This window comes from Strix uralensis, chromosome 5 (assembly GCF_047716275.1).
Source record: "Strix uralensis isolate ZFMK-TIS-50842 chromosome 5, bStrUra1, whole genome shotgun sequence".
NCBI lineage: Eukaryota > Metazoa > Chordata > Aves > Strigiformes > Strigidae > Strix > Strix uralensis.
Window position 1 is genome coordinate 6,885,429 of NC_133976.1, and position 12,389 is coordinate 6,897,817.

The 12,389-nt window shown below is 39.1% G+C and overlaps 1 protein-coding gene across 6 annotated transcripts in view; it reads right to left on the minus strand.

Annotated features, from left to right (window-relative positions):
• Positions 1–12,389, minus strand: part of USP6NL (USP6 N-terminal like) — a 133,054-nt gene that overhangs the window by 35,198 nt on the left and 85,467 nt on the right. For 5 of the 6 annotated variants that reach the window (XM_074869751.1, XM_074869748.1, XM_074869750.1 and 2 more), the window contains one exon: positions 11,168–11,248. In XM_074869751.1, the coding sequence (XP_074725852.1) occupies positions 11,168–11,248 (81 nt within the window). Of the gene's footprint in view, positions 1–798; positions 869–11,167; positions 11,249–12,389 lie in introns of those variants that run through there. The other variant, XM_074869752.1, reaches the window with a different exon arrangement.

A 12,389-nucleotide genomic window follows, 5' to 3' on the forward strand; every position in this document is an offset into this window, starting at 1 on the left:
AAAATGCAATTATATCAATTGTCCTAGCAAAAGGATGACCAGCTGGGGACAAAGTGTTCCAGTGTCTTTTGAGGGACTGAAAGTGTCCAGTGACATCATCTGGGACATCTGTTGACAGAATCAGCGGAGGCAGAGGGAATTAAAGGGACACACAGGCCAAAACATCACTCTATGCAGGTGGTGCTTACAAGCCAGGACTTCAGGATGGAGGAATGCCTGTCAAAATTGTATCACCTCTGCTGAGCAGCACTTATTCTACCAATATTGGAAAGACTACTCCAAATTTTGTAATTTAAACTCAAAAAAATCAGATTCTTAGCAACACAGTATTTCAGGACAAGCCACAAATAACTCACTATAATTATAAACTATGAACGGGAATGGTGAAAGGCAATCAGCAATATCACAAAGCTTTAAAGACTATCAGTTAAAAAAAAAAAGGCAAAACTGATTTTTGAATTCTTGTAAAACTGCAAGTGCTGAAATGTATGTATGTATGTCAAACAAACATGTGAGATCACAGATTTCAGATCATATTTCTAAACTAACAATCAGTTTTCTAAATGCATATTAAAACATTCGCACAAAAACAATGTATAAAAGACATTCTAGCTACAGTTTCTAAGAATATGGAACAACCTACCAAAACTGCATGCAATTCTTAGCTGCAAAATAGAAAATTAAATTCCCCATTCCTGGCACATTCTGTTCTGACACATAAAGCTTGTACTAGAAATGAGTCAGAAGGGGATAACTCAGCACCTGTGTGTAACTAGAGTTGTTATATAAACTATTTACCAGTCTTGCCTCTGACATGTCCCTGCTCTTGCACTCTCATTCAGTGGTTTGGTTCTTCCTGGGCTTATTTGAAAAAAATCAAGAGCACTGACAACTGTCTTCCTCAGTTCTCTTCTGATTTGTGCCTCTTTATGCTGCAGCATTTAGGAGCATGAAAAGCCCCTAAACAGAGAAAGATGGTCTAGCTGTCTGAAGTCTTGGCTTTACACAGCCAGGAGAGACTGAGGATAAGCAAAGCCTCAGAGCAACTGAATCCTAGTAATTCTGAAAACACAAAAAAATGTTATCATCTTTCAGAAGACATGTTTAAGAAAAGGAAAACCAGACAACTCTAACAAAGAAAACAAACCTTTCTGAACTTCTGTTTTTACCATTATTTTAAAGATGGCACAGGGAGACAATCAGATTTAAAAGAGAATAAAACACACACAACCCCTCCCCAAACAATTTATTCTTTGCATTTAACCTACAATGACTGTTAGACCTTAAAAATTTCAATTGAGTTATCACTTCCTTGAAACATTTATAAATAAGTTATGTTTGTAACTTAAATAGTATTTTAAAAGAAATGTCCCCCTCAAAGACAGAATCCTTTTTTCTTTTTCACGTATTTCACGTCTCCAGTTTTGGAAGATTAATGAACTCCTCATTTCAGTATATTTGTAAACATTCTCCTGTTTGGAATATATGAGATCTCTGAAGGTGTCTTTAATGCTAGCAAGGATTCATGTCTGCGTTTTAGAATGCCTAAGTCTTACACAGGTAAGGTTATGACTTTATTTGCTGTCTCCCCTTTTCAAATGAAAATTTTGAACTTGTATAAGATGTAACAGCAATCCTGGAAGCTGTCCACAAAGAAAATCTTTTAAAGAAAGTTTTGCTGCTTTAATATTATTAAGAACGCTGGAACAGCAACACTTCTAGTGTGAGCACAGTTATGACAGTACGGTTTCTTCTGTAAGGATAAAGAACAAGATACAGTGCTACAAAGAACTCTTCTCTATAGATGTATATCCAGACTTCAGCTCACACAGAGAATTTCAGTATGTGTCCACCCAGGAACAAGGATAACTGCTTGTGAGAGAGGGGATAATTCAGTCTTTTGAAAGCCAAGCAAAACCAATTGCAGTGGTCATCCTAAGAAGAGATTAGCCTGTCTACCAGAAAGCAGAATAAGCCAAATTTGCGAAGTCTTTCCTGGGAACTTGAAAGAAAAAAATTTTTTAAAAAAAACAGTGTTATACGTCCCCAGTGACACATAGATGTATTCCTGAGACCCATGGTACAATAACAGCATACCTTGATAACAAACATTTTTATAATTATAATTTTGTAACCTGTTTTCAAATGCCTCCAACAACCATAAGGTTATTAATGAAGAGAGTTGGTTGAAGAATACATTGTCAAGGCTACTGTTGATCTAAATGAGTATTTTGGGAAAAGGTCAGGTGGACACCAAAGGCCAGAAATAAGACTTTGTGATAATAGTTTCTTATTGAAACAGAATTAAAACAAATTCAAACCATCGAAAGTGTGAGGATGTTCTGTCTTTTTTCAGAAGATAAAACTGAAGGAGAAGAACAACCAGTTTCAGAGGAGTCTGCAGCATATCCAGTTTTCCCATCTCCTGCACTTCCCAGACTGAAACAGCCAAACACTAGAAGAGCCTCTGAAGTAGTAAGTAAAAAGTGAGATAGAGAATTGCAGATGCACTTTTAAAAGAAAAGTTTGAAAAATGAGCTGGCAAATATAACTTTAAAAAGAGTGGGAAGGACAGAGAGATCAGCAGTTTCATTAGCCCACTACAGTTATGCCAAAAAAACCAGAAGGAAAGCAAACATTTTCAGTAGCTAAGATCAGAATTATTGCACTACCTGACAGAATAAACTCAAATAACATTCAGAGCTTCTTGCAAACCATTTTAGATCTGTATCCAGCTGACTCTGCTGTTCCAACTATTCTTTTACTTAGGAAGAGAAAAAAAGCTTTCAGTCATCCCCAAGTCATTACAAGATCCTGCCTACAGACTCAGCAGAACACGAGACTAAAGACTTTCACTGTCTGTCAGGTACATGAGAGAGAAATGTAACTCAAGAACAGAACTTTTCATGGCACAGGCTCCATTACACGAACAATAATGTGGAAACAAGTGTGAATAATTTTATATACAATGGAAAACTGAGAGGAGTGGCTGATATGCCAGAGGGTCACGCTACCACCCAGAAGGACCTCAACAGGCTGGAAAAATGGGATGACAGGACCTCATGAAGTTCAACAAGGAGAAGTATAAAATCCTGCACCTTGGAAGGAACAACCCCATGCACCAGTACATGCTGGGGGCCACCCAGCTGGAAAGCAGCTTGGCAGAAAAGGATCTCAGGGTCCTGGCAAACACTAAGTTGAACAGGAGCCAGCAATGGGCCCTTGAAACAAAGACTAATGGTATCCTGGGCTGTGTTAGATAAAAGTACTGCCAACAGGTTGAGGGAGCTGATCCTTCCCTGTGCTCATCAGTGGTAAGGCCACACCTGGAGGTCTGTGTCCAGTTCTGGGCTCCTCAGTACAAGACAGATGTGGACATATTGGAGAGAATCCAATGAAGGGGCACAGAGATGATGAAGGGACTGGAGCACCTCACATATGAGGAAAGGCTGACAGAGCTGGGGCTGTTCAGCTGGAGGAGAGAAGGCTCAGGGGAATCTTATAAATGTATATAAATACCTGAAGGGAGGATGCAAAGAGGGGGCAGGGAGGGCAGGGGGAACCCACACATACTTCATGGCAAAACTCATTTCTGACAATCAGTCACCAAACAGTTACAGAAAATATAAATGAGCAAACTGATTATTAGCTAACTGAATATCTTTACCGTAAGTACCATACTACTGCCCTCTGCTGTCTTTTATTTCCTTATATACTATGAGGTTGAAAATATGTTGAGAAACACTGGGTTGGGTCTATATACTTGCAAAACCCTACTCTACTCTTCTGTTCTCTCTGAATTAATAATTAAAACAAAAAGTAGAAAATTCATCTAGTAACTTTTTCTTCTAATTGTGGGGAGATGAAGTAATGAGTCAATCTTCAACAAATTCTTTAAAATTAATGATTTCTTAAGATAATAGCTGAAAACAAAATACAAGTATATAAACTCAGAGTTCAGATAATCGTATGAAAACATGCATCTTTCAAAGAATGGTGTTATGGAATACAGGATGTTTCCATCAGCGTAAGACATAGAAAAAAGAAAGTCATCCTCGGTAGATATAATCATACAAGCACAACTTAAATAAAAATACAGGTTCAAGTTCTGTATTCCATCTAAGCTGATATTCAGCCAAGGCTAGCTGTCACAGACTCTTGCAGTTATTACTAATATTGTTGATCCTGAAGTAGATAGGACAAGCGGACACTAGATGAGGCCCTACCACCTGGGAATTCAAAAGGAGCTTCTTATGCCAAAGGAAATTGGACCTATAAATTGGACCTTCCCATTGTGAAACAAGAGAATATATAAGATGAACTAAAAAGCTTACAAAGAAAGAAGAAACAAAAAACTCTCAAATTTGGAATATTCCCATTTAGCTATCATCTCAAATAATGAAATCCATAACATCCAACATTCAATGTTGCCTCCATGCAAAAAATCTGGAAAACATACAACCTCCCCTTCCTTCCCCTGCCCCAATCTCTCCAGCTCATAAACCCAATTAGTTCCTGGACAAGAAACGAGGCCATTATCACGCAGGACTAGTCTGAAGAATAGGAACCAGCACTCTTGCTGCTGCAAGATATAAAACTGGTTTTCTTGAAAATAAAACTTTCTCAGTTATGTCAGGAAGAGCTGCACAAGCAGCAGAGGGACTCTGCCACCTCAAAAAGAATCAGTGATGAGAAGCATAAGAATTAAAATCTGAAGTCTCACAAGAAAGTATATTTATAATGAAAAGAAAGTATATTTATAAAGGCTGCTGCCTTTAGAGTTTCTTCAACTTCTGTGGGTTGCATAAAAGGAAGAAAAAGTGCAAATACAAGAGTTGCTCAACTTCATTCAAAAAATCTCAGGAATGCAAAAAGGGTTCATCATTAAGGTTCTGTGTTCAGACTCTAAACGAAGCAGAAACTTGATTATTATATTCTGTGTGAATGCCAGAACAGCTAGAAATTGCCAGCTACCCTGATTGTTTCTCTTCTTCCTTTCCCTCTCAATTTAGGCAACTTCAATCACAGATAGATGAAGGTAGACAGTGAAAGGCAGAAACACTTTGGTGGGAATACTCAAATGGGAATATAACATATAACAGTTTTATTTAATCTTTCCTGAAAGTTATGATCATACTAAGCCAGGAAGGATTTACTATCTGTGGTGGTTGATTGTACCCTGGATTATTAAGCAGCAGAATACAAATAGGAAATAAAAGCATAAGCTAGAAAAAGACCACACTGAAACACAAAGTTTGCTGCTCTATGACACTTCCTGCATAAGAAATGACTAATGGGGAGATGAAAGCTTTGTTTTGACAAATATCAATCACTCAAAGACACAAGGGCAGTTACACACTTCAGAGACTGGTGTCTGCAAGAATCATGATGCCTCCACTGAAAGAATGCCTAAATAATCACATAGGAATCAAGGAGTTTTATACACAAAGAGGAAGTCAGGCAAAAAATGCCAGGAGGCCTGCATGGGTGAACAAGGAACTCGTGGACAAACTCAAACACAAAAACAAAGCCTACAGAGGGTGGAAGCACGGACACGTAGCCTGGGAGGAATACAGAGAAATTGTCCAAGCAGCCACGAATCAGGTTAGCAAAGTTAAAGCCTTGATAGAATTAAAACTGGCCAGGGACATCAAGGGCAACCAGAAAAGCTTCTATAGGTATGTCAGTGATTAAAGAAAGACTAGAGAAAATGTGGGCCCTCTCCAGTACGAAACAGGAGACCTGGTTACCCAGGACATGGAGAAGGCTGAAGTACTGAATGACTTTTTGCTTCAGTCTTCACCAGCAAGGGCTCCAGGCACACCGCCCAAGAGGCAGAAGGCAAAGGTGGGGACTGGGAGAATGACAAACTGCCCACTGTGGGAGATGATCAGGTTTGAGACCATCTAAGGAACCTGAAGGAGCACAAGTCCATGGGACCTGATGAGATTCATCCGTGGGTCCTGAGGGAACTGGCGGATGAAGTTGCTAAGCCGCTATCCATCATATTTGAGAAGTCCTGGCAGCCCAGTGAAGTTCCCACTGACCAGAAAAGGGGAAACATTACCCCCATTTTTAAAAAGGGAAAAAAGGAAGACACAAGGAACTACAGGCCAGTCAGTGTCCCCTCTGTGCCCAGCAAGATCATGGAGTGGATCTTCCTGGAAACTATGCTAGGGCTCACGGAAAAAAAGGAGGTGATTGGTGACCGTCAGCATGGATTCACTAAGGGCAAATCATGCCTGACAAGTCTGTTAGCCTTCTACAACAGGGTTACAGTGTTGGTGGATAAGGGAAGAGCAACCGACATCACCTACCTGGATTTGTGCAAAGCATCTGACAGTATCCCGCATGACATCCTTGTCTCTAAATTGAAGAGACATGGATTTGATGGATGGACCACTCAGTGGATCAGGAATTGGCTGGATGGTCACACTCAAAGAGATGTGGTCAACAGCTCGATGTCCAAGTGGAAAGCAGTGATGAGTGGTGGCCTCAGGGGTCTCTGTTGGGACTGGTGCTGCTTAACATCTTTGTCAGTGACATGGCCAGCACGATTGAGTGCACCTTCAGCAAGTTTGCTGACAACACCAAGCTGTGTGGTGTGGTCGATATGCTGGAGGGAAGGGATGTGCCATCCAGAGGGACCTTGACAAGCTTGAGAAGTTCAACAAGGCCAAGTGCAAGGTCCTGCACATGGATTGGGGCAATGCCAAGCACAAACTCAGGCTGGGCGGAGAATGGATTGAAAGCAGCCCTACAGAGAAGGACTTGGGAATGTAAACATGACCCAGCAATGTGCATTTGCAGCCCAGAAAGCCAACCATATCCTGGGCTGCATCAAGAGAAGTGTGGCCAGCAAGTTGAGGGAGGGGATTCTCCCTCTCTACTCCACTCTCATGAGACCCCACCTGGAGTACTGTGGCACCACTTTCTTACGTAGAAGGACATGGCCCTGTTCAAGTAGGTCCAGAGGAGGCCACAAAGATGATCAGGGGGCTGGAGCACCTCCCCTGTGAGGACAGGCTGAGAGAGTTGGGGTTGTTCAGCCTGGAGAAGAGAAGGCTCTGGGGCGACCTTATAGTGGCCTTCCAGTACTTAAAGGGGGCTACAGGAAAGATGGGGAGGGACTCTTTATCAGGGAGTGTAGAGATAGGATGAGGGGTAAGGGTTTTAAACTGGAAGAGGGCAGATTTAGATTAGATATTAGGAAGAAAGTCTTTACTGTGAGTGTGGTGAGACTCTGGCACAGGTTGCCCTGAGAAGCTGTGGCTGCCCCCTCCCTGGAAGTGTACAAGGCCAGGTTAGATGGGGCTTTGTGGTCGAGTGGAAGTTGTCCCTGCCCAAGGCAGAGGGGTTGGAACTAGATGATCTTTAAGGTCCCTTCCAACCCAAATAATCCTGTGATTCTACACAGCTATGGAGTTGTACATGGGTTCGTTTTATTGTGTCATCCTTTATCACCTCTAAATCATTACTCAAATATTGTAGAGACTGGCACATTTCTGGTCTCAATGTGACAACTTTTCCATCTCTTTCCAGTTCCTCATGGTCACATATTGCTTCTCTCCATTCCCCCTCCTCCCCCCCCTTTTGTTTTTAATTAGGTTTAAGTACAGAAGTTCTAATGGGAAAACAGTGTGAAGTTGAGATATTCATCTGCAATAAAGATCGGGGAAAGATGTAAATTGAAGCACCTTGCACACACACACACATCAGTCTTTTAATGTTTTCTCATTAATTCCCCTTGTGAAGTTATGACAGACAAAAATAGGAAGCAGACTATAGGCAGCTCTGCAAGGGTATTAAATGAAAACTGTATTTTGCAATTAAGCATATGACAGTTTTGGATAATGTAATCAAATATATGTATTCATTTACAGTATGTGTACAGTATGAACAGACTTCTTCAAGCCAAGACTCTCTCAGCTGTATATTATGAAGGCTCATTACAAAGGGGCTGTCTAAAATCCTGTACTTTGTACATACCTGTTCTATCCCTGGGACCATCACCTTCTCTGACTCTCCCTTGCTCTCTTTTCAAGACCACAAGCATCCCTCAGGTATGCCATTTTCCAAAACCAAGCCATTACTACAATTATAATCTATAACCCTACAACATAATATTACTGCTGTTGCTGCAATGTTCCCTTCATTGCTGTTTCTAAACAACACTGATTTCAGGAGCAGCCTGACTGCACTGAAACCATGGGAGTGTCAGGTGAAGTGAGTCTTTTAAGATACAGGCTGTTCATTTTCCTTACCAATTAGTTTCTCCAGTGTTAACCACTTTATCCAATCAAGCAAACACAGAAAGCAAGAATCAGGAATTGTTCTTGCAACTATTACTACCGTGCCTTAAGAAGGTGATCATGGAAAGCTGGTGCCTTCTTCCAACACACTTTCAGATAGAAACTGTCCTTATTCATGAGTTTTGTTCAACCTTAAGAACATCGCCAGGCTTTCCATAAAGAGCAGTGACAAATAACGTTGGGGCTGGCGGGCGGGGGGAGGAGGCTGATTCTTTATTCTTTATGTTCTGGTTCACTTACCACATAAGATGCAAGAAAGAATAAGGAAAACACCCTTGTTTTTATAGTCTTATGTGCTCTGCAAGGGTTCAACAATCAGTGAAAATTTTTCCTAGCCTCAAGCAAAGTTCATCCCCTTTATGAACATACTGAATTATTCCCACTACTATTTATAGTTCAGCCTATAATTTGTTACATGAAACTCTTTCTGCTCAGCTGATCTGCTATACCTTCTGCATGCCTGGTGAATAGAGGATTATTCAAGTTAAATCAGTGTATCACGGACTGATGTCACCAGTGGCTGAAGAGGAAAACCACTGCTGCTTAGACAACACGTAGCTATTGTGTTACCTGAAAGGTCATATTTAACATTCTCTTTGCAAATGAAGTAGCTGTAACACAGGTTTTTTGATCATCCCTTTGACTTAGGAACACACTTGACCTTCAAATCACCCAGTTGCCAAAGTAAAGAAACAAAGCCACAAGTGTTATGACCTCTAGCTTCTCCTTCCAGAGAAGATGACAGGACAGAAAGTAGGATTATAAGAAAAATTTGGGAAACAAATTATTACTTTTTCATGCATTCACTTCATATTTTAAGAAAATGGATTTGCTATCTTCTTAGTTATACCCTGAAAAACATGAATCACTGGCTTTGGTATTTTTAACAAAAGCAAAGTGCAAGACATAGCTGCTAAGTCTCAAAACCAAAGGTAGTAAGCAGACATCATGAGTAGAGGACACCCTGAGTAAATTTTTCCCTCTACTGGAATTGTAGTGGAGCAGGGAACTGAGAATCAGGCTAACAAGTATGCTGGTCTCAATCTCTCCCTTTAAAGTTTTCCACTTTGCACGGAATAATTTACTAAAACAGAAGTCTAGTAAGGGAGTAAGCTAATGCTGCAGGCAGTTATCCAGGCAGTAACTTCGTATGCTGTCCCCTAGTCCTCAACAAAATACAGGTGGATCAGCAGCATCAGAAAATACCAACAGAATCCCCAATAGAAATACAAGTTTTAAGCCCTATTGAGGGGAAGAGGCAATTTGAATTTGGGAACCTCATATTCTGTGCATTATTCACCAAACAGCCACAAGAACAGTTATGAAAACCTCCCCAGAACACAGTGTTGAGAACATATCCTCTCCATCAAGTTTTTTCCCAGCTGAAATTCTTCCATAATTTTAAAATGACCAAGACTACAATTCCAGCAAATAAACTATTCACATGAAAATCCCTATCTAGCTTTTAAAGCAAGTAAAAGCACTTAGCACTTAATGGCATACCTAACATAACCCACTTTCTGTCATTACCCCCAGACCATTATTTGTTGTCTGAGTAGGATAAAAAGAAATCTGTAACTACAAATCCTGAAAGCAATTTAAAGATTATTAATGGGCAATTCACTTCCTTAAAATTCACCTGCAGCTTCACATAGAAAATAATTTTAGTCTTTTTTTTTTTTTAAGTCAAGAAATGCTGTAGCACTGCTGGGCACTGTAAGTAGCTGCCAGCATATTTCAGTTCTTGCGTATTGACTCCAAAACAAAAAGAGCCCATCAAGGTACAAAGTATTCTACTCAAAAGTAGATCTCATTCATACCATCAAAAAAATGCACTTCTCTTGAGGATTATGAATGCTGCGTTTCATATTATTCACAGAAGAAAACAGACTTATCCCAAGGGGGACAGGGCACTCAATGGCTTCCTGTACTTTTTACCTTCTAACTTACTCAGTGCAACTCTCCTTTTAACAAAGCAACCAGGTATCTTGGGATATCCTAAGATATCTGTGCTGGCAAGTGTGATAATTTAAACATCGAACTATGTGTTCCATGTTATGACTAATCAGTTTCCTTGGAGAGTTATTCAAGGTAGTTTTCACTGATCCATGACTGTAAGCTATCCTAGGCCCTTCAGTAAACCTGGGCTGCAAAAAGAGAAACAAAATAAAGGAAAAAATACAGAAACCATAGAAAAGAAAATAAATAAATAATAGGTCTCAATAAGGTGCTACCAGTAACTCAAAAGAGTAACTTTAAATTTAACTATTAATTAATACAATATCCAGCATACAAAGGAATAAAAAAAGTAAAGTTAAAATTCATAACCCTTGAAAGAAGATTGATGACTCCTGAAGAATTCAGATATACCCATTTAAAGGTGTCCCCTCTTTTCAAGTTTATAAAGATTTTTCTTTTTTTCCTCCTTTGCATTCTCAAAGCCTAAATAAAACACAACTCCTAGCTCTCTGCAAGATAAGACAAGCAGGTCTGATGCTTCAGCGCTCCAGAGATTATTTTGTAGACACGAACACAGTATGCTGTGTGATCCTAGTTCCAATCCCACAGTGCAAGTGCAAAGCGGTACAGCACACAATTATTACTCTGAATACGTTAGAGAGCCTCCGCAATATTGCCCTTAGAAATTCCTTGCATCTGGCCACCAGTTTTGCTGGGTTGTTATCGTTATTGGGTTATTATGTATTATTGCATTTTGGAAGAATAAAAAGCCTTTTTCTTTCACTGTGGGGTTTTGGGTTTTTTTTTTCAGATCTCATAAACAGAAACAATCTAATTTAAGGTTATACATTCCTTCCATAAGTGATAGCTAATGAAGAAAGCATGCATAACTTTACCTTTTCACTATTCTTGTATTTTTCCCAGCTTTTCAGCATCTTAAGCCATTTTGTAGTTCTTTCAATTTCAATATGCTTTTGCTGAAAAGAAATTAGAATTTTTTAATCTTTTAAAAATTAATACATTTTAAATTATTAATGTTTTCTAAAAAAATTGAGAAAAAGTTTAAACACAGCATCATTAACATTTTATTATTCATCTAAGAACAGCAACAAAGAGTAACTTAAAACATCCAAAAAATCAGCCAACCAAAAACTGAACAGAAACCCTTGTTTTCAGCACTACATAAAGAATTGTATGTTGTAACAGGAGTTTAAACACAAGATTTATAAAAATTTCTTCTCTACACATTGTTGGCAGCTACAAAAAAACTTCAGTTTGTTTTTACACTCGGTAAATTTTCAGACAAATAATTCCTGCTGCAAGCTTCTTAAAAGTTAGTTGACTTGGAAGTGATGACTTGCCCTAAACATAATTAAGCTACTTGATCACACAAACCATCCCTTCCTAAAAGGAACAAAGTACATGAACAAAAACAAGTGCATGCAAGAGCGACAGTGCAGTAGCAGAAGTGGGAATAAACTCTAATTCTGGACATTAAAAACTAGAAAGCCTTGTTATAATTCTCATCCTTGGCTTGGTACATTTTTACCTAAATGGCCCTATATCTTAACTTCAAGGATTTCTTCTGAAGGTAAGATCTACTTGCTTAAATTACATTACTGACAAGAATATTTCAGTAACAAGGTGACAAAAATGAGAATTCAAAACAAACCCCATCTTCTCAAAATAAATAGTTATATTAAGTAGTATAACATGTAACATAATAAATATGTGAATTCCACACTTCATATTATATATGACTTTAAAAGCATGGGACAGCCCTACTACCTTAAAGACTGCCATACTGCCTATGAAAACCTTGCTACAGTTGCCATTCTATTCTTGAATTTGGGAACCAAACAAGCATGTGGAATTAGTCCCTGAAATTTCACGACACTGGCTCTTCACAGCCAATAATCTGTATTTTGCTGGCTCCAGTGATAAAATTTTTAGCATGTATTTTTACAGCCCAGTTTTACATGCTGTAAAGTAGGCGAGGTGTCTCTGATTATACTACAAAATTAACTATTAACTGTATATTTTTAGACTTTTTTAACAACATTATTTCAACTCTTTCATAGTGCTTTGGAGCTGAGGATGAACACTGGAAAAGCTAAA